Source organism: Lynx rufus, unplaced genomic scaffold (assembly GCF_022079265.1).
Source record: "Lynx rufus isolate CCGP_SWC_20201006 ecotype Redwood Valley unplaced genomic scaffold, mLynRuf1.p SCAF_7, whole genome shotgun sequence".
NCBI lineage: Eukaryota > Metazoa > Chordata > Mammalia > Carnivora > Felidae > Lynx > Lynx rufus.
The window spans coordinates 71,123,558-71,149,311 of record NW_025814889.1 but is presented as its reverse complement, the minus strand read 5'-3'; the positions used below and the strand labels follow the sequence as shown (position 1 = coordinate 71,149,311).

General features: G+C 37.1%; 1 protein-coding gene across 3 annotated transcripts; it reads right to left on the bottom strand.

Moving 5' to 3' along the window:
- Positions 1-25,754, bottom strand: IRAK4 (interleukin 1 receptor associated kinase 4). 3 transcript variants are annotated; one of them, XM_047065374.1, is made up of 12 exons: positions 25,650-25,754; positions 19,336-19,505; positions 16,167-16,312; positions 15,156-15,338; positions 14,505-14,665; positions 13,522-13,586; positions 10,694-10,808; positions 10,190-10,299; positions 5,598-5,781; positions 4,697-4,759; positions 703-861; positions 1-576 (listed from the first exon to the last, which is right to left on the bottom strand). In XM_047065374.1, the coding sequence occupies exons 2-12, from the start codon at positions 19,494-19,496 to the stop codon at positions 541-543; spliced, it is 1,383 nt and encodes a 460-aa protein (XP_046921330.1). In that variant the 5' UTR covers positions 19,497-19,505; positions 25,650-25,754; the 3' UTR covers positions 1-540. The 3 variants fall into 3 exon arrangements, with proteins under 3 accessions (XP_046921330.1, XP_046921331.1, XP_046921332.1); XM_047065375.1 differs by lacking the exon at positions 1-576 and having other exon boundaries at positions 709-857; XM_047065376.1 differs by lacking the exons at positions 1-576; positions 703-861 and adding an exon at positions 1,414-1,533.

Genomic DNA, 25,754 nt, shown 5'->3' with positions numbered 1-25,754 from the left:
TATAAACAAACGACTGTAATTGGATTGTATAAACATCTACATAAACTTTAAATTTTACATCACTTTACATGTTACAAAGTGCTTGTACATAGTCTGCATCATTGGATTTCCATGACTACCTGTCAGAGAAGCACAGTAGATAATTAGCCTAATGTTACCAGTGAAAAAACAAAGGCTCAAAGCTGTTAAAGGATTGTCCAAAGCTCTACGGCAAATTAGTAGTGGAGTTGGGGCTTCAGCTTCGGGTCTTTTCACCCTATAGTCCAGTCCCCTTTGTTGCTAATTCTAGTTTTCAAACCATGTTTGGTGAGGTTCTAAGGCGAGGTCTTGGGGATTACTCAAGAACTGAGGGTGACACTAAAAAGCCAGGGATTAGGGTCGATACAGTGGCTCTACTTTTGTTGTTCTACATATATGTTGGGGGTTCCATGCTCCATGCTGCCTTGTTAAAGGTAAAAAAGAATGTTTATAACAAAAATTTAGTTTAAAAACTGTTTTACGTAGCTGTATATAAAAAACCAAGAGTCTTCCAGTGAAGTTTCAAGAAACTGTCATTTCTTGCAGCAGCTGTTGAACCTTTCATAAAGACAGAAAAAAAACAACAAAAAAAATGCATTAAAGAGTTGGTTTGAAATGTACACTTAGGAAAAAAAGATGAACCCTACCTTCTTCACTTTTTCAATAAATATAAAAAACCAGTACCTTCTTAATATCTGGTCTCTTATTTTTCTTTTCATGCAAGCATTGACTGGCAACAGAATACATGGTTTCAATGGAAATGGGATCAATGTCATTCATCTTCGTATCAATATAATCTTCAATTGTCTTTTCTTCATCTTCGATTTCTTCTTTAATATCTAGCTTTAAAACAAATGTTAAAACTTTAGTAGGAGTTTCAAAGAAAAGTGAGAGAAATCAGAATGTAAATGGATTTATTTCATCTACTTCATAACAACATGTACTCTTATTTTACTGTCTATTTTTATAACCTTACTAAGAATTAAAGACATACAGGAGAAACCCTATTTGTCTATTTATACATCTATTCATACCTAGGTACATACATACCTTTTAGATACTTTCGGCCATTTGCCTTCTAATTTTTGTATTCTGTTGCTGAGCTAATTGCGCTCATGTTCCCATTGGCAGCATTTACTAGGCTGCTAGCCCAAGGTGATTTGCTTCTTGATGTGCTCCTGATAATGCAGTTCCAATTTCTGGACCCAAAATCCTCCTCCCTGGACAGGCACACTTGTCTATAGGTACTCAAATTATTGAATCAAAGATAAAGAGGTAGAAGGAAAAAGGGGACAGGGCCATGATAAAAAAGTACTGTATAGGGAGAGAGACATAGAACTAGGATGATGTAGTGGGTCAAGTGATGGCCCTGAAAACAGTATGTCCAAGTCCTAATTCCCAGAATCTATGCTTATGACTTTATTTGAAGAAAAGGTCTTTGCAGATGTCATTAAGCATCTTGAGATGAGATCATCCTAGGTTATCCACGTGGGCCCTAAATCCAATGATGAGCATCTGTAGAAGAGACAGAGAAGAGAAGAAAACAGACACAGAGAAGACAGTGTGACCACAGAGGCAGAAATGAATGATGTGGCCTCAAGTCAAGGAATGCCAGCAGCCACTAGAAGCTGGAAGGGGCAAGGGGCAAGAATCTCCTCTGGAGCCTCCAGAGGGAATATGGCCCTGACAGCCCCTTGATTTCAGATTTCTTGCTTTCAGAACTATGAAAGAATAAATTTCTGTTATTTTATGTCTCAATTTCTTACAGCAGCCCTAGGAAACTATTATCATGGAAAAGACTACTTATGTGAGGTCAGTTGTAAACCCTCCAGAAACTCTTCCAGAAGAATTTTAAGGGGCGCCTGGGTGGCTCAGTTAAGCTTCTGACTCTTGGTTTCGGCTTAGTTCATGATCTCATGGTTTATGGGTTTGAGCCCTGTATTGGGCTCTGTGCTGACAGTGTGGAGCCTGATTGGGATTCTCTCCTTCTCTCTCTCTGCCCCTCTCCATCTCTCTCTCTCAAAATAAATAAATAAATACACATTAAAAAAAAAAAAAGAATTTTGAAAGCATTTGGGTGATGGCAGAATCTAGTGATGTAAAGGTTCTTTCAAGGCTCACTCACTCCCTTTTGGTTGTATTTGTAATAAAATCTTACTACTTTATGGTCATCTTGCATGCACACCTTAAGAGTAAGTAAAAGGGTATAATCTTCCCTGAAGTTTTATGATTTTCATTATTATATGATCATGCATAAAGGTTAGGACTGAGATGGATTGTGTGTTTTTCTGTATTTCATCCTTACTCAAACCAAAGGTTTGAGTCTTTCATAATATATTAAAGGAGAAAAAGTCTGAGGGAAAAGGATTTAGGCTTTTAGACAGGTAGGCTTTGCTTAAAAAGTATAAATTACACAGTAAAAAAAAAAAAAAAAAGGAGAGTTCTTTTAGTTTTTTTTTAACTGTCTTGTATTTTTATTTATTTATTTTTAATTTTTAAACATTTATTTATTTTTGAGAGACAGAGACAGAGCACTAGTGGGGGAGGGGCAAAGACAGAGGGAGACACAAAATCCGAAGCAGGCTCCAGGCTCTGAGCTGTCAGTACAGAGCCCGACGTGGGGCTTGAACCCATGAACAATGAGATTATGACCTGAGCTGAAGTCAGATGCTTAACCAACTGAGCCACACAGGCACCCCAACTGTACTGTTTTTAAAAAAAAATTTTTTTTTAATGTTTATTTATTTTTGGGAGACAGAGAGACAAAGTACAAGCAGGGGAGGGGCAGAGAGAGAGGGAGACACAGAATCTGAAGCAGGCTCCAGGCTCTGAGCTGTCAGCACAGAGCCTGATGAAGGGCTCAAACCCACGAAGCTCATATCATGACCTGGGCTGAAGTCGCACACTTAACCCATTGAGTCACCCAGGCACCCCTGTATTTTTAATTTATGCACTTTCTCTGTATAATCCCATCCACACCCAAAGCTTTATCTACACTTGGACACTAATGGTTCCAAAACATTGTATCTGCAGCTGAGGCTTCCTTCCTGATGTCCAACACACAGTAAGTAATGTACATACACTATAATAACATATATATAGCTATATATAGCTATATATTATATAGAAGATATAATTATTATGTAGATAATATAATAATATAAATATATATTATACAAATAATAACTTTTCACAATAATATTATGTTCTGTAAATATACCTTAATGCGAAATGTTATATAATATATAATACTGGAATAGTACATATCCGGGAAACCATGGAAAGCTTTATAATGTACTTTTTGTTAAGGGACACCAGTAACAATATTATAATATATAGATATCATACTTACGGCTTTTCTTTTTTTTTTTTTTTTTTAAATTTTTTTTTTCAACGTTTATTTATTTTTGGGACAGAGAGAGACAGAGCATGAACGGGCGAGGGGCAGAGAGAGAGGGAGACACAGAATCGGAAACAGGCTCCAGGCTCCGAGCCATCAGCCCAGAGCCTGACGTGGGGCTCGAACTCACGGACCGCGAGATCGTGACCTGGCTGAAGTCGGATGCTTAACCGACTGCGCCACCCAGGCGCCCCTTATGGCTTTTCTTAAAAGAGTATGACATCAAACTCTTGAGCAAACATAGCTTTTGACTTTCTAATCTCCATAGGGAAATAATCTGTTATTCATGTATTATCTGAATTTTTCACACTGGTTTGTCTCATTAGAACACATAAATTAGAAGAAAGTCAGCGTAGATATTTAATTTTAAGAAAAGCTTATACATGATAGTATTTCTGTAATCTTTAGTTTACAAAAGATTTTTGTAAATATTTAATTTTATAAAAAGACTCTCTAACTTCTTAAAATTTACTATATGGGGGAAAAAAGGGGCAAGGCATAATTTTCTCATAACTTTAGCATTCAGTTAGTCTATTTATGTAATTGCCAACGAATGCCGAATATAATACACAGGTAATGTTTTCTATCATAATTTTATAATTAAAATACTTCATAGCGGTGCCTAGGTGGCTCAGTTGGTTGAGCGTCCGACTCTTGATTTTGGCTCAAGTCATGATCCCAGGGTCGTGGGATTGAGCCCCACATTGGGCTCTGTGTTGAGTGTTGTGCCTGTTTAAGATTCTCCCTCTCTCTCTCCCTCCCTCTCTCTCTCTCCCACTGCCCCTCACTCCAATTCACACTTTCTTGCTCTCTCTCCCTCAAATAAAAAATAAACAAATAAATAAAATAAAAATAAAATACTCCATAATAGAAATAGATAGCAAATTTTACCAGTAATTCTATTCTGATACAAATGTGAAAGGAAGCAATATTGTTTTTTCTCTCTGAGCTGAATAGTCTGTTAGTAATCATCCTGAAAGTAACAACAACAACAACAAAATACTAGAGAAGACCTAAAAGATTATATAGTTCTATTCTGATATTACCCACAAAGAAACCAGAACATAGAATATATAAGTGACTTTACCAAGCTTCACAAATCCTTCATGGCAGAGCTGAGATTAGAAGTCTGTTATGCTTTTTCCATATGCCACTGGGTAATTGCCAATGGAAAAATTTCCAATAGAAAGTGACATATCTAGATGCCAAACTTACCCATACAAATTTAGATTATAAATGCAAAAGAAAAGGACTGGAAAAAATGAGTCTTTCAATTACCAATAACTGAGGTTCACGGTATTCATCTACAGCTGGAAGTCCAGTTATTATTTCTAATAAAACCTATGAAGACAAAAAAAGATCCATTACTGTAACACTCAAGACAACATATAGAAACTAGACAGAATATGGATCTTGATTATAAATATGGATTGCATTATGCCTTTCAGGCATTAAAGCAGAAAGGACATGAGCTGTGGTCATTTCTCACCATCATTCCCTCACAGAAACCTTGGGTTCCAGCAATCCCCACAAGCAGTACTTTTCGATTGTCAACTTACTAAACAATCAGCTCCACTCACTATGTATTCTAGACATTCTGTCCCCTGTCTTGCAGGGGATTCTTCACAAGAATAATTGTCTCTGGCTTTTAGAATATTATTTTCTAAAGTTTAGGCCTATCCTACAACTCTGTGCCTTAACAACACAGTGCTATGAAGTTAAATTTCCATATAGGAAACATACGCGCAAAAATAAGATGAAGTAGCACCTAACTTCTCCAACCATTTCCACTCACTCCATATTAAAGGTTATTAGGAACAGACCAGTAGATCAGAAAATGCCAAAGTGTACATCTGTTAAAAAATATTTCATTTAAAAACTGACAGTAAAATACATGCTGTATATGATTTGCTTTATGCACTAATTTAAGCTTCATACTAATTTGTGAGGATAGTGTGCTAAAAAAGTCATTTCTTACAGTAACTTCAGAAACCAATTTAAAAGTTTACAAATTTGGAGAAGGTTTTATGACTTTCTCATTTAACTAAAGGTTAAAGTAAACAATATACATACTTACATAAGAGAGCTAAGAAAGACAGGTGTGTTCAAAATATTCTACTTCAACTTCACAGTTATAGCCAGAATGATTATTGTTATGAATTATATATGTGAAACTTACCACACCAAAGCTGTATATGTCAGATTTGGCTGTTATTTCTCCTCGTAAAGCCTCAGGTGCCATATAAGCTGTTGTTCCCACAATTCTGCTAGTCATGACTGTTTGGGCAAACTTCTCAGAAGCCCGTGCAAGCCCAAAGTCTGATATTTTGGCTGTAAAGTCTTCATCTAGTAAGATATTTGCACTGAAATAAAGTAAAGTTTGAAGAAAATAATATTTTTCTTTTCAAGCAAGTCAAACAGTCACATACGTACATATTTACAGAGTAGACTATTTTATAATACACATCATAAAAGCCTGAAATTCGTGTAAACAAATCTAGACTTCAGATTGAAGCTAAAGAGAAATAATTGTCTTCTTTTCCCTTTTTGTTTCTTGAGGAAAAATTTTAGAAGAATATAAATGAAATAAAACTGTCCACATTAGTGAGAGATAATTTCATTGTTTCACAAATAATTTATTTTGGGAAAATATCCCTCGGTTTCCTAAAGCTCCAGTCTTAAATTCCTTTCCTAACATTTCCTAACTCATTTAAGAACAAATTTCCAAACAAAGTATCTTAATTATTCATCTCTTTATTCTTTTTTTTTAAGTTTTTAATTTTAATTCCAGTATAGTTAACATGAAGTATTATATTAGGTTCAGGTATTATTCTCTCCCTCTCTCTCTTTTTTTGTACTATCTGATAACTTTCAAAGAGGAAAGAACATGGCTAAAAGGTCTTCATTCATTCATTACACACATTCACTCATACACACATACTCACATTCAATAAAACTTTATTAAGGACTTGCTATGTATAATAGTATTTGATCTCAGTGCTGCATAGAGGGGGAGTTTTCAAATCTTGTCCGTGACAAAGGTATATACCTAATTTTAAAAATCCAAAAAATATTCCACAATGGTGATGTTATGTACAAAATGCTGAGAGAACAACTAAATGCCTGGAAGAACTGGAGAAAATTCTAAAGACAGGGTAAATGTGTGCTTAAAGGATTGTTAGAAGGTGATGGTTAAATGAGGGGAAAAGGTATTTTGGCAAATGGAGCAACACGTACATAGTGATGAAAACAAAAGCATGTGATCAATTTCAAGAAGCTGGTGCCCATGGAACATGGAGAGAATATGAACTTCATTCTGTGATAGCAGGACACCAGTGAAAGTTTCCTAGTAATGAATTAGTGCTATTACACCTGATTTTTAGGAACACTACCTGCCCAATGTAGTAGTGAATGGAAGAGAACTGGTACAGACTGGTTAAAGGCTGACCATGAAAGCTTGTAATAAAATAAGAGATAGAGTCTAGATAAAGAAAGAACACCGTGGGTGAAAAGGAGCTGAAAAGTTTGAGGCATGTTCAAAGGAACTTTGTAATTAGTCTGATACGAGGAATGAGAAAGACTAGCTGGGAGACAGGATGAATAGTGACTTCATTTAATCAGGAAGAGAATATAGGAGGAAGATTGGTTTGGAAGAGAAAATGAATTTGATTTCTGACATGTTAACTTGGAGGCTGCTGTGGGACATCCAGGTGAGGTATTTTTGGCCTGGAGATACTGAAAATATAGGATTGGAGGCTGATGATACGGATGATGATAGAGTCACCCACAAATAGATAGTAGGTGAAGTCAATATAATGTCAGTCAGCAAGAATACGTTGTGAGAACAGAAGAGACAGGAGGTGAGAACATGAGGAAATGCACCAATATGGAAGGGATGAGAGAGAGTGCCTGTCCCGTCATCCAAGCTTGATCCCTCTATCTGGACTCCATCCTAAATTCTCAGGAACCTTACTCTATAAATTATCTTCTTCTTTCTTCTACTTTATCATCTCCCTCTTCCCATAGGCATAAAAGCATGCTTTAGTCTTCACCATCTAAAAAAAAAGGTTTCCTGAGTGACATATTATTTTCAGTGATCATTCTTCACTATCCAAATGTCTTAAAAGACTTGTCTACACTCACATCTCAGTTCTCCAGCTTTCTCTCTCCTCAACTACAAGCTGAATTCTGCCCAATTGCTACGTGTGGAAACAGAGCTCTGTAAAGATACTAATGACCTTCAGGGCACTAATCAAATGGTTATTTTTAAAAAAAAAATTTTTTTTTTCAACGTTTATTTATTTTTGGGACAGAGAGAGACAGAGCATGAACGGGGGAGGGGCAGAGAGAGAGGGAGACACAGAATCGGAAACAGGCTCCAGGCTCTGAGCCATCAGCCCAGAGCCCGACGCGGGGCTCGAACTCCCGGACCGCGAGATCGTGACCTGGCTGAAGTCGGACGCTTAACCGACTGCGCCACCCAGGTGCCCCTCAAATGGTTATTTTTAATCCTCATCCTCACTTCCAGAAAGCAACTGATATTTTTGACTAATACTTCTTAGGAAATGCTCTCTTTCCTTATTTTCACGGATACCACACTTTCCTGGTTCTCATCTTACCTTTCTATGCCTATTTTCTTAGATTCCTTAGGGATCATGCTCTTCTAGTTGGCCATTAAGTCTTAAAGTTCCTTAGGACTAAATCTTGGGACCTTTTCTTAATCTCTATCTCTCCTTAAGTGAATACAATCATATGACAGGTCTTCAATTATCTCCTACATGCAAGTAATGCACAAATTTAATGTCCTCAGCTCAGACTTCTTTCAGGTCCAAATCTGTATATCACATTGTCTATTTAACATCTCTACTTCTATATCTTTTTTTTTTTTAATTTTTTTTTCAACTTTTTTTTTTTTTTTTTTTTTGGGACAGAGAGAGACAGAGCATGAACGGGGGAGGGGCAGAGAGAGAGGGAGACACAGAATCGGAAACAGGCTCCAGGCTCTGAGCCATCAGCCCAGAGCCTGACGCGGGGCTCGAACTCACGGACCGCGAGATCGTGACCTGGCTGAAGTCGGACGCTTAACCGACTGCGCCACCCAGGCGCCCCTCTACTTCTATATCTTAAGAGAATCTTAAACATAACGTGTACAAAAGAGAATTCATATTCTCAACCCTCAACCTGGTCCTCTTCCACACATCCCAGAATGCAATTCAGGAAGCTATAAATCCAGGAGTCATTCCTGACATGTCCCTCTTCCTGACCCCTCTGCAGCCAAGATATGAGCAGGTCCTGCTATCTTAAATCTCTCAAATCTGCTCACTTCTTTTGATATGAACAGCTATCACCAAGACTTCTGTGAAAGCCTAACTCTCCCTTCTTACAAACTGTTCTCTACACTGAGAGTCAAAGTGACCTTCTCAAAACTTAAACATGAGGCCACATCCCTACTTATAATTCTTCAACGGCATCTGGTTATTTGATGATAAAAGTAAAGTCCTTACGTTAGTCTATTAAATCCTACAGGGTTTAGCTCCTTGCTGATTTCTATAAATTCATCTTGTATATATCATTCCTACTATTTCTGCACTTCAGTTATAACTGTGTTCATTTCACTTCCTGTAATTAATTCATCATGACCGCATGCTCCCTCTCAACATTGGTTTCACAAATGCAGAATGCTGTTTTCCCTACCTTCTTTAGCCACCCTCAACTTGAGCCCACTTATTTCCCACTCATTCTTTGGATCTCTGCTAAAATATCACATCCTCAGAGAACACTTCTTTATACTAATATTTATATTAAATACTGTATACTGTACACTAAAGTTTTTTATGATCTTGTGATCATTCGTCTGATGTCAAATGCAACAAGTGCTACTTTTGCTAAATATATTATCTTCAGTGCCTACCATATGGTAGGTGCTCAATTAATATTTGTTACTTATGTAAGAAGAAAGAGACCTGAAATGCACCCATGGAGGATGAAAGTGATTCAGAAAATAATGGTGACCTCGAAAATAATTTTGACAAGGTAAAAGTGGTCAAGAAAAACAAAATGCCATGCTATTAAAAAAAAAAGAAAGGCCATGTAGGATGAGCACTAAAAATAGATCACTGGGTTTGTAATAAAGGAAATTATAGAACACCTTTTTTTTTTTTTAATTTTTTTTTTTAACGTTTATTTATTTTTGAGACAGAGAGAGACACAGCATGAACGGGGGAGGGTCAGAGAGAGAGGGAGACACAGAATCGGAAGCAGGCTCCAGGCTCTGAGCCATCAGCCCAGAGCCCGATGCGGGGCTCGAACTCGCTGACCGCGAGATCGTGACCTGAGCTGAAGTCGGACGCTCAACCGACTGAGCCACCCAGGCGCCCCGGAAATTATAGAACATCTTAATGAGAAGACCTTTCATGGGGTGCCATAAGTTAAGACATGCATATAATTATGAATTGAAAGAGTGAGAGCAAGTTATTCTTTAAAAAAATTTTTTTTAAATGTTTATATTTGACAGAGAGAGAGGGACAGAGCATGACCAGGGGAGGGGCAGAGAGAGAGAGAGAGAGAGAGAGAGAGAGACACAGAATGGGAAGCAGGCTCCAGGCTCCGAGCTGTCAGCACAGAGCCTGACCCGAGGCTTGAACTCAGAGACCGCGAGATCATGACCTGAGCTGAAGTCGGACACTCAACCAACTGAGCCACCCAGGCGCCCCTAGAGCAAGTTATTTTTTAAAGATGGTTCTCCAAAAGCTTTTTAAGAGTAGCATTTACCTTTTAATGTCTCTATGAATATGATGGTTTTCATGTAAAAAACTGATGCCAGTAGCTGCACCCTGAGCAATCTTGCATCTCATATGCCAAGAAAGTGGTGGAGTATCATCCTTATAAAGTAAGAAACCAACCCATTAAAAAAAAGAACAACTTTCTCAGCAACTGCTGAAAATGATATCATATCACCCAGATTTAGAATTGCAATTTTTAAAAACTGTTCAAAAATAATCTCTAAATAAGATCAAACCGGAGTTACCAATTCTTATTTGACAATAAAAATATATAAGAGCATCTTCAAAGACTAGTCTTGACTGATAATTTTATGTTTAAGATTATTACCTAATAGAATGGCAATCCCAGTTGTTTACCTATCAGCTGTATAATTTTCAAAGAACAAGAAAAATATTAAGATTAATGTGGTTCAAATAACCTTGTCAGAAAGTGAATATTCATATTCCAACACATAAACAGAAAGCCAAGCAATATGATGAACAAATATCTTACCAAGCAGGACAGCCTGTCCAGCAATGACCCATTGGGCATGTAAACATACACTAAGCAGAGGTCATCTCCATCACTTGAGAAACCAAGTAATTCTACTAAGTTTTCATGTTGACACCTACGACAAATAATTTTGCACTCAAAATTATTATGATACATACATACATTCAGCTGTAGGTTGAAGGTTATTCAATTTGGAACTTTAACAGAAAAAAAGGAGTAAGAAAATATTGATATGCTATGTATCATTATATTATAATATGTATGTTTATAGTATGTATATTTATTACAACCGCTTATAATTTTCTGCAAACAGTTCTTTCAGACAATACTGATCAACATTAGAAGCAACCCCTTTTTCCATTTTATAGTAAAAGCTCAATACTTTAGAACTTTGGAACTTGTGACAGTTTGGTTAAGGACTTGGGTTGATATTTACCTTTGCGTAGCACAATTTTCAATGATAGTACAGGCAAGATTTCAACAAGTCTGCTGAAACTGGTATGACAATCTTTTCAAGAACTTTTTAACATATCCAAAGCACTGATTCATAGACGTGTGATCTCTAACCACATCTAATTTACACATTTCTGATCTTTAATGATACGTTATTTATAACCTAATTTGAATTTCTTTATATACTTGAATAAAACTAAAGAGAGCTGAAACATAACAAAACCTTAGGTTTCCAAGGCAAAGTAGAAAGAAAAGTGGGCAAAGTCCTAAGTTTAAAGCCTAGCTTCGCCACCCTCTGGATATTTGACCTATAGGCCAAATTAACAGTTAACAGGTTAACAACCTCACTGAACTTCAGCAACTTTACCAGATGTGGATAGTAATACCGATTATGTAACACGGATGCTCTGAGAATTGAATGAGCAAATACATGAGAGCCTAGAAATATACTTAGAACATGATAACATTCCATCCACGTGCTTACTCATTTTGATTCAATATCATCTAAAATTCTGACATTTCATTATTTCAAATCAGACTTTAATTTGAAATCAGTCTGTCCTCATAAATATTTTAAGAAGTACAAATTAAAACAGTAAGTACTCTATTTTCCACAAAACTGGCACATTTTTAAAATGAGTTGGCAACATTTGATGACTTTATACAAGGCACTGCAGTAAATGATTTACCTGCTTTGTTTTATTGAATTCTCACAATAACTTAATGAAGTAAACACTATTATCCCATTTTATAGATGAAAAAACTAATGAATAGACAGTTAAGAAACTTGGCCAGGGTTATTTTGCTAGTAAGATCCAAAAATTGGTACTTGTTAAAAAACAGTGATAATATTCAACGGTGGTGAGGTAAAGGTGAAATTTGACATTGTAAAACATTGCTGGCAGGAGTATAAATCACTATTTATAAAGCCATTTGGACATGTACTTGAAAAGTTTTTAAGAAGCTCATGAATTCTGAATGAGTAATTCTTCTAGGACTCTGCCTGATGAAATATGCAGAGCTGCATTTAAAGATTTATGTACAACAAGATTTAATGGAGTTTTAATTTGTAATGTTGAAAATTAGAAATTAACCTAGTAGGGTAATGATTAAATAAAACATAATCATCATATATGCCAAATAATTAACATATAATACCTTGAAATTAATGTATGATAACAAAATGTTTTAAAATTATTTTTAATGACATGGGAAAATTGTATACACACATCATGAGGCAAGTACATCAAAATATTAGTCATGGTTATATCTGAGTGATATATTTAAGGGATGATTTTTATTACTGTAAATATATATTCCCATATTTCGTAGATTATCTACTTTGGACAAATTACTTTTAGGATTGGAGAGTCGGTGTTAAGAGTAGGGGGAACAAAATCCTGAAAGAGGTTTTTTGTTTTTTTTTTAAATCAGTATGCATTATTTTTACTGTCACTGAATTAATTCCAGTCTGTTCTTTCTTTCTAGGGGTTAAGCAACTAGAATCGGTAATTTATAGCAATGGGTGTAACTGAGTGTAAACTGGTAAATCTCACTAGAATTGTATAGTGACTGAGGGTGACTACACTTATGGTGGTGAGCACTGAGTAATGTAGAGAACTGCCGAATCGGTATGTTGTACACCTGAAACTAATAGAACGCTGTATGTCAATTACATTTCAATATTAAAAAAATACATTTAAAAAAAGTAAAAAGAAAAAAGGTCAAGCTCTGGAATCAGATCTGAATATGAAAGGCAGATCTGATTTTTGCTGGCTATGTGGCCTCGGGCAAGTTACTTAATGTTTCTAAATCTCAAAGAAAAAAAAAGGTAGGGAGGTTACAATAACCTTTATGAGGATTAAATGAGGCCACACACATAAAATACACTGCACTACAATTATTAGAATAATTTCCTGATTTGTTTCCCTTATTCTTCCTGGAGACACCCAACAATTTTCAAGCATACTGGGTCAAAGTTTTCTAAGCATTCTGGCATATAACTTTTTCCTGGTTTAGGGTTGTTAAGATATCTAAGGGCCTATTATTCTATAATTTTTTTTTTTTTTTTGTATCTCTATAATTTATCTGTCATGAATTTTGGGAGCAGCAGAGGATAATGGAAGATATTTGAAACCCTTTGTAACTTTGCTATGATTTAAAATAATAACTGCTGTTTTATCTACAGGCATATAGGCATATGCAGTCACAGAATTATAGTCGAAATTCTTTCAATTCCTCTAATCTGAACCCTTTATTTTAATTTTACATATCTGAAAATATCACTAGTTCATGGCATACTCTGGGTAAGAAACCAGGCCCCCTGCTTCTTGTCCTGCTCTTTTCCATTATACCACACTGTCAAATTAACTTACTTTGCCATAACTTCTATTTCTTGATCAAACTGCTGTTTCAGTTCTTCAGTACTAATCTCAACCATCTGAAAAAATAATATGTAATATAATACAACATGATAACCTTAAGGCTCCTAAAGCTAGAAGGAGGCACAAGCGATTGCCTGGCTGATCTTGTTTTCTTTAAAATAGTAAGGCATTATTCTCTCCCTTCTGTAGAATACCCGAGAACTGGAAATATTACTGATTTGTTCAAGGTCCTATGGCTAGTTAGCAGAAGGAAAAAAACCTTAAAAACCATATAACCATATAAGTCTCAGTTACTGTAAGAACAAAATGAAATAATGTGAGACTTCACTGTATAAACATTCTGAAGAAAAAATTTGCTGTCAGAAAACATAAGCAAATTTGAAGGCAAAAAGAACAACAAAACCTGCAAAAGTATTTGTACTGTATATGACAATGGGTGACTATTTTTATCATATAAATATGTATTATATGGATATTTCTAAAACATAATAACAGATTTATAATATAACAAATCAACTACATGCTGAACACTCTAGTAGCAATGGGAATGAGGGATCTAGACAAGAATTTTTTCAATCTTTTTTCTTATTGTGTAATTTTTAAACTTCATTTTTAAATGAGAACAGTAACATAAGAAAGTTATTTTTACAAAATTCTCTTAGTGTCTTCCCATTTTAATCCTGATTATGCATAAAAGCACTATGTAGAACAGGGCTTCTCAACTTTATTTTGTGATTCTTCCAAAATTATATATACAATTATATGTGTATGCCCATAACTACATTTTTGTAGGGACAGGATCCATAGCTTTCAACAAAATTTTAAGTGTTCAGAACCACCAGCTTAGAAGATGTTTAAAGAAAATATGCTCTGAAATAATGTATTTCCTAAGGACTAATTTAAAGCTTAAGATAGAGCACCCTAGGAAGCAACTTTTTCCTTTAATTCTTTTTACTCCTAAACATGTAACTTACTGCTGCAAGCTTCTTCACTGCTACAGTTTTGTTGTTCACGCAGCCTTTATACACAACTCCAAACCCGCCCTCTCCCATCTTGTTGCCACCGACAGAAATGGGCCTTTCATCAAAGTTATTTGTGACATTCTTCAATTCATAAAATGAAAAGCTGTGAAAACCTATAATGTCAATGAAATAAGAAAAAAAAGTGCTTCAATAAAAAGGATATTGGTTTTAATAACTTCAGTGTTTTCTCAACTTGATTATTTCATGTATACACAAATATTTAAACTTTGGATTAGACAGGATAGGAGAGAGTAAAGCTATATTTTAAACTAAAAATTTAAGTTTTATCTTGACAATTCTGTTTGGTGGTCCTCCACCCAAAACTCTAGTCACTTATTTTCTTTACAAAATGACCTTTTCAAGTTATGTAAATATTTATACATTTTTTCATATTTCTATGGTTGTTTGTATATTCTGTTGACTGTACTCACTGATAACACACTAATACAATGAAGATGGTGCTTAATAGGTCAGGAGGGAAACAAAGAAAACCCACCAAAGAGCTATTGCCAGTGTGCACAAACAAAAGGAGAGATTTATTTCAAAGCAGTGATGGGCCTAATGACAAACCCGCCAGGGGAAAGCACTGCACATGTTACTTACGTGTATCACTGCCTGCTAAACTTGTATTTTCTGGACTTGAGGAGTCAGGGGGCATATAGTTTTGTTCAAGATCCTTCACAGGTAACACAAATGTCCTGTCTTTGCCACAGAGAGGCATTTCTTTCTGCGGAACTGTTACAGCTTCTTTAGCAGGTAGTGTATTAACAGTTTGGGGAACAGCATCTGCCAAATGAAGTTACAAGTTGTTCTTCAATACGGAAAAGTGTTTGTCCAAAAGTTAAACTAGGAACTTGGTTCATTTGACATCACTTCAGTTTCCACATGTCAACCCCATTTTCTCACAGCACACATGATAAGCTACCTAGTATGAATTTGTGAGTTTGGGGTTAAGGTGATTAGAGAGGGTAAGGCGATGTTTTGAAAAAGTCTATGAGCCACCTACATCAGAGCACTGAAGTGCTTGTTTAAAAACATAGACCTTAACCCAAGTCAAGAATTCTGATACAACCAGGAAGCTACCTGTTTAACAAGAACCCCAAGGGATTCTATTGCACACTGAAAAGTGACAACTGCTAGTATAAATGGTATCAAAGGGAAATAAGGCTATTAGGAAGGCATCTAGACAGTAACCCACCAGAATACAATGTAAGGATAACATGATCACAGAGTCCCATGAGGGTGGAGGTTAAGGGTAAAGAAAATCAAGAGCTAAAAACAAACAAACAAAACCAACCAACCAACCAACCAACCAACAAAAAACACCCCAAAACTAATTTTCATCCTTCTACACTTCCTACTGGCACAAAACTACCTGACTTGAATGGTGGGCTCAGGCCCAGTCACGAGGCCTCCTTCTCCTCAGCAGCAAGTCCACAGTGCCCTATGTCTGGGGTGCTTTTTGAGTTGGGGAGGGTGGAAAGAATGAAAAGGAGTCTCAAATGTAAAGTTCATCTACTAGGAGAAAAAAGTCCAAGTAAGAAGACATGTTCCCATTTCTGCCACTTGCCTTTGCACCCTAATTGTTGATGACCTACTCATGCTCAAGTTTACCTGGTAGCAAAAGACTTGCTGGGGCAAAAAACTCATTTTGGACCAAAAGATCCACAAGATCACCAACTGTGCAATTTGTGGTACCCCAGTCAAACAGTAATTCACAAGTGGGGCTTTTTCCAGTTTGAAGTAATGCTTCAAATCTCCTTAAAAGCAAGCAACAAAGAAACAAAATTAGTATGTAAATAGGCTTAACGTGAAAATAGGAATTATTCCCTCATGCCCTGGTCTGGCCCATACCATCTCCTATAGTATTAAAGGAAAGGGGCAGCAGAAGAACCAGCCAGAATTACAGAGAACTGGGAAGATAGGCAGAAAGGAAAAAGATGCTGAAGGTGATTATACTACAGGTTAGCATATATTGAGTACTTACTGAGTATCTGCTCAGTGGGCCATGGGATGCACCCACATAAACTCATTTCATTCTCAAAGATACTACAAATGTAGTACTAATTATGAATGAGAAAGCAAAGCATAAAGAGGTAAAATAACCAGCCCATAGCCACACAGCCAGAAAACTGTATCTAAATTGAGATCCAAATTTAGATCTCACTTGACATAAGGGTCTGCTTTCAACCTACTAAGCTATATTTCTTCCCTACCTGACTTAATAACTCTGCTAGCCATATGAGTTTAAAAAAAAATTTTTTTTTTAATGTTTATTTATTTTTGAGAGACAGAGTGCGAATTGGGGAGGGGCAGAGAGAGAGAGGGAGACGCAGAATCCGAAGGAGCCTCCAGGCTCCTAGCTGTCAGCACAGAGCTTGACATGGGGCTTGAACTCACAAACCATGAGATCATGACCCGAGCCGAAGTCAGACGTTTAACCAGCTGAGCCACCCAGGCACCCCTTAAATTTTGTTTTAATGTTTATTTTTGAGAGAGAGAGAAAAAGAGAAAGGCAGACACAGAGGACAGAGGATTCGAAGCAGGCTCTGTGCTGACAGCAGCAAGCCCGATGTGGGGCTCTAACTCACTAACCATGAGATCACAGCCTGAGCCGAAGTTGGACGCTCAACCAGTTAAGCTCTGCAGGCACCCCCAGCCATATGATTTTCAATAAACCCTCCTGTTTAATGAAATACAATACTATACATAAACTTGGAGAATTATTCCTTTGATCTTAATTACATTTTAGTTAAATTAAGGAAAAACAGGTCAGTTTTTTGTTCTTATTTCTTTAAAAATTAGTTTGGAGGGGCGCCTGGGTGGCTCAGTTGGCTAAGCGTCCGACTTCGGCTCAGGTCACGATCTCACAGCCCGTGAGTTCGAGCCCTGCGTCAGGCTCTGGGCTGATGGCTCGGAGCCTGGAGCCTGTTTCCGATTCTGTGTCTCCCTCTCTCTCTGCCCCTCCCCCGTTCATGCTCTGTCTCTCTGTGTCTCAAAAATAAATAAACGTTAAAAAAAAAAATTAAAAATAAAAAAAAATAAAAATTAGTTTGGAAACTAACACTTAAAAATGTAACAATTTTTTCTGGTTTTCCTCCAAATTTTTTACATTGAAAAATGTCAAACCTACATAAAAGTTGAAAGAATAATACCATGAACAACCATTTGCCCTTCACCTAGAAGCACTAATTGACCAGTTGATAACACTTTGTCACACTTGTGTTCTTGCCCTCTCCCTTTACCTGTATGTGTGTGCATGGGAGCACATGTGTATGCGCACAGGCTTTACAGTGGAAGCCAGACACCTTGTACAATGTCTCACAGTCTAGATTTGTCTGACTACTTCCTCATGATTAAATTCAGGTTAAAAATGTTGGGTAAGAACACTACATAGGTGACAATGTGTTCTTGCCACTGTATCACATCCAGAGGGCACATAATGCAGTCTGTACCATTATTAGTCACCCAAAGTTTGATTACTTGGTTAAGGAGGTGTACTTCAGATTTTTTCTTTGTAAAAGCACCATTACCCTTCATAATTCATAAGTAACCTGTGGATAATACTTTGAAATCTTATGCATATCTTGTTCATTGACAACTTTTCATCTTGTCGTTTTAGCATCACTGATGAGTCTTGCATGAAGCAATTATTCATTGGTGGTTGTAAATTGGTAACTTTTCTATCATTTTTTCAATAATTATTTGTTACCATTAATCTGTAGAGAAGAGCTTTTTCTCCGCCCCCCCCCCACTGCCTCAACCATTCTCCAGAAGGTTTTTTGTTGTTTTTTTTTTAATTTTTTAACGTTTATTTATTTTTGAGACAGAGAGAGACAGAGCATGAACGGGGGAGGGTCAGAGAGAGGGAGACACAGAATCTGAAACACGCTCCAGGCTCTGAGCTGTCAGCACAGAGCCCGATGCGGGGCTCGAACTCACTGACCGCAAAATCATGACCTGAGCCGAAGTCGGCCGCTTAACTGACTGAGCCACCCAGGCGCCCCCAGAAGGTTTTAATAGTGTATCAGTAAACTATCTTTGAAAGTTGCCTTTCAAGGTTTAATCTTAAACTTCTTTCAAGTAACTTAAAGTGTTTATCCTTCATATGAGGAAACACTTCCTAGAAGGACTAAGAAGTTAAAGTTTTGGGATCTTTATTAGGTTAATGCTGAAAATCATAAATTAATGTCTTTTCCTCTTACTTCGAAAGACAGATTTTGATATAGGTTTGAGCTGAAGTAACAGCTTCAAAAATAAAATCTGTACTTGTATTTTACACTAAATCAAGCAGAGATAAGTAGACAAGGAATGAAATTATCTGAAGATAGTGTTGAAAAATCCTAAGAACTAAGAATTCTGTTTATAGATGTGTACATTTATAAGCAACTTTAAAATGTCAATTTGAAGAACTCCCAAAGTACACTGGTAAGATGGAGTAGAGATTTATACACTTAGAATTTTACTAGAGATGCTTATAATATCCTATGTTCAATCTGGAAATGACAAGTGTGAGGCAGAGGGAACTGTTCTCAGCTTGCTAAACAGAAAACTATAGTAAAAGTAGGAATCTTGATTCTAACCCAAAAACTTATTTGCAAGATCACAATACTAGCCAAGCTAACATAATGGAGAAGGAATAAAAAAATCATACACACACACAGAGGAAAAAGAGAGAGAGAGTTTTACTTTCTGAATTGCAACATTAGACAGTATTTACATCTATTCATCATTCTAGATTGTGATGTAAGAATTTAAAAAGGAAGAGAATTTTATAGGTTACCTTATGTGAAACTGATTGTATCTATCATCACCAGATGGTTTTTTAATAGCTACTGCTAACTTCTTCCATCCTTCTTGAGGATCAATAAAATCTGACAGCTTCCTGATTAGTCCAACATTGAGGGAGCGCACATATGTTGAAGATGTTATGGGTTTATTCATCTTCTCTTCCTAAAATATGGAAAATTCTCATTAAAATTTTACAGTAGTTTTAGTGATGACATCTGTAAGCTTATAAATCACATTTTTCTACAGTATATGAAATGTTGGCAACTGATTACACCATAATAAAGGAACACTCCAAAGTAAACTAACGATATCCTAAGAAGAAATTAAAATTGTGGTTTATTTGTTTAATTGTCCTCTGTTCTTACTTACTTTCTCTACCTATAATTATCAATAAAAAATGGAAGAATCTTTTTCTGACACTGACATTTCCCAAGTATAATTTATCCAAAGGAGTAAAAAATTTACTTTTTCAGAAAAATTCCTGTGAATATATTCAGGAATCAAATCTATTAAATAACAGAGATTTATTTTTTAATTTAAAATATTTTTCTCAATCAGTATTTATTTACTATGAAACATTTACCACCACTCTTTGGTAGAAGTAAAAAAAAAAATGTACTGAAATAATTTGAGTAGCATTAAAAGACACGGTAAATAGTCAACTTTTTCTATAATATCTCTTTTTCAAATGTTCCACATTATTTGAATCCAGCAGACCTATCTGATCATAATTCATTCTCTACTAAGCCAAACCCTGTGGTTCACCACTTTACACTCTAGAGCAAACCTTTATTTCCTTATTCCCCTTTTTCTTTTGCCACTGCACCCTGGAGAGCATCAGCCAGGGATAGATTTCACAATTTTACTGGTACAACAGCATTGCTGAATATACCTAAGAGAACCTGGTAACTGAGCAGACTGGTATGAATACAAATTAATGGGGATCCCTTTTCCATGGGGCCTTCAACACTGCTGTTAATCCTATTACTTGTCTTCTCTCAGCTTATTGTCCTTAGTGACTATTTCACACCTTACCCTCTTTCCATGTGGTTTTATTTGATCTCTATGCCTCTCGTTTTTAGCAAGTAGCAACCTTTCCTTCTAATTCATCAAGACAGAGAGATTTAGATATTCTTCTGTCAATTATTTTCCTGCTTCCCCCCATATATATATATATATTTTTAAAATTTTTTAATGTTTACTTATTTTTGAGAGAGAGAGAGAGACAGAGCATGTGCGGGGGAGGAGCAGAGAGAGAGGGAGACACAGAATCTGAAGCAGGTTCCAGGCTCCATGCTGTCAGCACAGAGCCTGACGTGGGGCTCAAACCCACGTACTGCGAGATCATGACCTAAGCCGAAGTTGGAGGCCCAACCGAATGAGTCACCCAGGCGCCCCATCCTCTTATATTTTTAACTTTAAGATGTACTATAATTAAATTTTGGAGTAAATTTTTTGGAGTAAAAAATATATTCACGTGGTACAAAATTCAGAAGCTATAAAAGAGTAAGAAGCAAATGTCTCCCTGATCCTAGGCCTCTATATTTATATTCTCTTCTCTTTGGCCTTCTTTGACCATGGCATCTAAGTAGGTCTATCTGCCTTCAACCTAATTGTCTTTGATCACTGCCCAATGTAACTGTAATCATGTATTTATTTGTTTAGTACCTGCCTCCCCCATCAGATTATAAGCTCCATGAGTTCAGGGACTATGCTCTTTCATTCACTAATATAAAACTAGTGACTAGCATGTGGTATATATTGCAGATAAATGTTAGAAATGAATGAATTTGTTGTCTAGTACCATGCTAAGTAATTCATATATTTCACTTAACCCTTACAGTGATGAAGACAATTTTAACATCTTTACTTCACAAAGGTAGTAAATGAAGAGTTGTACATGAATCTGTATCTTACTCCAAAATTCATTCCATATGTCCTTGCTTCTATAACTCAATGCATTGTTTGAGTCATTCTCTTTTCTATAAAGACAAGACATATCCTTTCATATATTCATATGTTCAAATAACATGTCAGGCTTTGGGGGCGCCCGGGTGGCTCAGTTGGTTAAGGGTCCAACTTTGGCTCAGGTCATGATCTCGCGGGTTCGTGAGTTTGAGCCCCATGTCAGGGTCTGTGCTGACAGCTTGGAACCTGGAGCCTGCTTCAGATTCTGTGTCTCACTCTCTTTCTGCCCCTCCCCTGTCTCTCTGTCTCTCTCTCAAAAATAAATAAACCTTAAAAAAAATTAAAAACAAACATGTCAGGCTTTGTACTAAGTGATGGGAGCTACAGAGAGGAGAAAAATCTTTGTTTTCAAGCTTCTCAGTCCAGCAGGGGATACAAAGAGTGAATGACAAATGTTACAAGAGCAGTGTGCAGGTGTGGATGCCCAGTGAAGGAGCATCAAGCCAAAGCAGTCTAAAGGAAATATATCAAGACAGATTTAGGTGGGGTGGGAGATTAGAAGGATGAGTGAAAAGGAATGAGGATAAACCTAAAAGGAAATTCCAAGCAGTAGGAATAGCAGGGAGAACATGGATTAGGCTCAGGCAAGGAGTTTGCTATGGCTGGAGCATGGGATGCATGTCATTAAGTAGTAAGAGAAGAGGTAGGAGAGGTAGGCAGGGCCAAATCATCATGCACCTCAGATATTAAGATAAGGAGTTTAAGCTTTCTACTAAAAGTTATCAGGAAGCCATTTCAGGATTTTAAAGAAAGGTGTCATGAGATCTTATTTGGTTAAGTGGATTCTCCCGGATAAAAAAGTTTGAAGGGATGTATATTGAGATAAAGAGATCAGTTTGAAGACTTTGCAATAATCTAGGTCAGCAGAAATGAAAGCCTGAAAAAAGTTGAGGAATGGAGGGAAAAAAAGACTCAAAGATTTAGGAGGCCAAATTGAAATAATTTAACGACACATCAGATATTAGAGGGAGAGGAGAGTGAGGGAAATCCAGAAGCTGATTCCTGGTTTTTTGGCTTGGGCAGTTAGATGATAGAGGAAATGAAGTGTTCATGGTCATGTTAAATGTGAAATATCTACCTCTGGCACCATCTAGGGGATTTGGCACTAAGTAGCTAGATATATGGTCTGGAGCTTAGGAGAGAGGTTTAAGTAAAGAATGCTCAGTGTATGGGCATTCTCAAATGTTCACAAGTAAATTGTTGGTTGAAGCAACAAGTAAATATGAGGTTGCCTATTAGGAACATATAGAATATGAAGAAATGAAGAGAAAGAAGAACCTTTAAAAAGTATTGATTAGCCATGGAGGTAAGAAAAAAAACTAAGACAATAGCATATCAGAGATTTCTAGAATAGGGGATAGGTTGGTATAAAAGACCCAAAGAGGTCTGATAAATACTGATGGGTGTGTTAGATTTGGAAACTGGATGACTTAAGAACAGTTTTTATAGAGCAGTGAGTGAATGATAAAAGTGCATTTTCCAAGAAATCTGGGTTTGAAGGGAAGGAGACACAGAGACAGAGACAGAAGGCATCAGTTCTCAAATTTGGTCTTGGTACCCTTTACACTCTTAAAAATTTCTGTGGACTCCAAAGAGTTTTTGTTTATGTTGGTTAGATCTATCAATATTTACCTTCTTAGAAACTGACACTGAGAACTTTAAAGATTACTTATTCATTAACTGATTAAAAATAATGAACATATTACATGTTAGCATACATAATATATTTTGATAAAAATACATTTTCCAAAATAAATAAAAGTGTGATATTATTTTACAGTTTTGTAAATGTCTTTAATGTTCAACTTAATAGAAGACAGCTGGATTCTCATATCTGCTTTTGCATGTAATCTGCTGCAATATATTGATTTGGTTGACATATATGAAGAAAATCCAACTTGACACAGACACATAGCTGGAAACAGTATTTTAATAGCCTTTTCACAAAGTAGATTTTTCTCTTTGACACTATAGTGAACCTTGATAAAAGATAATTTCCTAAACGATATCAATGAACTTTGTTTCATTAAAGTTCATTGCATTCTGAATCAATCTTTTACTCATAAGCGATTTTGACCCTACAAACCTCTTGAAAGAGACTTGGGGACACCAACAACATCCTGAAAACTGCTGGTTTAAGATTTGCTTTTAGAGTTAAGCCTGGTTGAAGATACAAAAAGGGATAGTGAATAGAGTATAGGTGAAGATGTAGCCTTGAATAGAAGGAAGATTCTTCCAAATCTTGAAAAGAGGAAGCAGAGGTTTGGATACAGACATATTTGAAGGGAGAGGGAGAATTCACACACAACGTTATTTTTTGGTGAAGCAGAAGGTGAATTCATTTAGGGCTCAGTAAAATAACTGCCCAATCACCTTGAGGACAACCAGGTAAATGCCTAGGATTTCTTCAAGCTCAATGCAAAAGGCACTATTGGCTTTCCCTGATAATCATCTCCTTTGCTCCAAACTGTCACCAGTCACTCTTCCAGCATAACAATTATCATATTTTATTGTTTAATGTGTCTGCCTTCTCTTCTAGATGGTGTGCTTTCCTAAGCAGGGACCCAACCAAATTGAGCTTTAGCAGCTACTCAAAATAGTTGTGTTGGATGAAAGACTGATTTTAAAAATTTAATTTAGTTTTTTCAAGTTTATTTATTTATTTTGAGGCAGATAAGAGAGGGAGAGAGAGAGAATCCCAAGCAGGCTGAAATATTGAATATTTCAGAATGCTAAAATAAATAAATCAAAGTAGACTAAGGTCTACTTTGTGCTGGATACTGATCTAAGTTCCTAGAGATAAAACATTAGGAAAATATGAAAAAAATAATTGAACTCATGGGGCTTATATTTTTAACAGAGGAAGACAGGCAATAAGCAAATAAACTCTATACTATGCTACATAGTGCGGACAAAAATAGAGAAGGGGTTTCATTTTTAAAGAGGGTAGTCAGAGTAGGCCTCAGTAAAAAAGTGCCATGTGATTAAAGGTCTGAAGAAATGGGAAAGTCAGACATTGGGATATCTGTGGGAGAAGCTTGGAGACAAAAGGAATACTAAATATAAAGGTCTGGAGTGGGCCCACTGAGAACAGCAAGGAGATGCTAAGTCTGGAGAGGAAGGAGCAGGAAAGTAGCAGATTAGATGAGAGAGGTAGGCTAGAGCCTATAGCCTTTGTATTGATTTTGTTTATCCTCTGAGTGAGAAGACAGTGGAGGCTTTGAGAATGGAGACATATACTCTATATTCATATCTTAAAAGGACACTGGGGCTGCTGCTGAGAATAAAGGATATTGGAGTAAGAGTGGAGAGGCAGGGAATGACCAATTAAGTAGTTCGCGAACAATCCAGGTGGGAGGTGCTGGTGGCTTGGGTGGTAGCAGAAAAGGTGCAAAGTCTTAGGATGCTGTATATTTTCTGAAGTAGAGCAAATAGAATCCTATGTGCTGATATGAAGGGCAAGGAGATTGCACCAAGATTTTTGGCCTGAACGTTTCCTGACATTTACTAGGATGGAGAAGACTAAGGTGCAAGTTTGGCCCGCAGGATCAGGAGCTTGGATTGGACAGGCAGAAAGCAAACTTCAAATGAGTGCTCAGCTTGAGAGAATAAAAGAGATAACTTTCTGACCGATCTCTTCAAGGATTACCCTTAGAAAGGGGAAAGGCTGGCTTTAATATTCTCCACTCTTAGGGCTCCTTGGGCAGTAAGTTTTCAAGCACAAATACAGCTATCTGTTTCCATTTTAAATGGCATTTTCTCGCTTTCTCAGGGTCTGCTTTTTATCCCTTTGTTATCTCTCTTGCTCCAGGCTGTCAGGTATACTTTTCCCATCTGATTATGTACTTACCTGATCCTGACAGCCCTCTTCACTTTCTAATTTCCTGGAAACTTGGAAGCGAGAGTGACAAGTTAATTAGAATCTGGTGGAGGCCCAGAATGCTTTCCATGCCACGAGCATCTCTGCCCGGAGCTGGCCTTACTTCCTGGTTCTCGGGAAAAGAGATTCATTTCGTAAATTGGTTCCCGCAACACAAGGCCTGGGTGTTGAGAAACAGGACGCGAGGTCTGACACAGCCACACAATGAACTTGGTGACGCCTCTCCACGCCCCGGGCTCCTCCCCAGGTCCTATTCACTTTTTGATCCTCGGGAACCCACCCAAGTTTTTAGCCTGGAGCAAGCTGTGCCCACACAAACTACTTCCTCTCTAACTTTTCTCACTTTGCCATTTTCCTTCCGAAACCGTCCCTCAACAACCTTGCGGCAGAGGGATGGAGGCCGGAGCACAGATCTTGGACGACCTGTGAAGAAGGCGCGCACGGCGGGAATCCCTTACCTGCCCAGTAGCGGGGCGCCAGAGCGGCTGGGGCGCCTGGGCGGCCGGGGCACCGCCCAGCTGAGCCGGCTGCGAGGCAACCCGGACTTGGAACAGCAGCGGAGC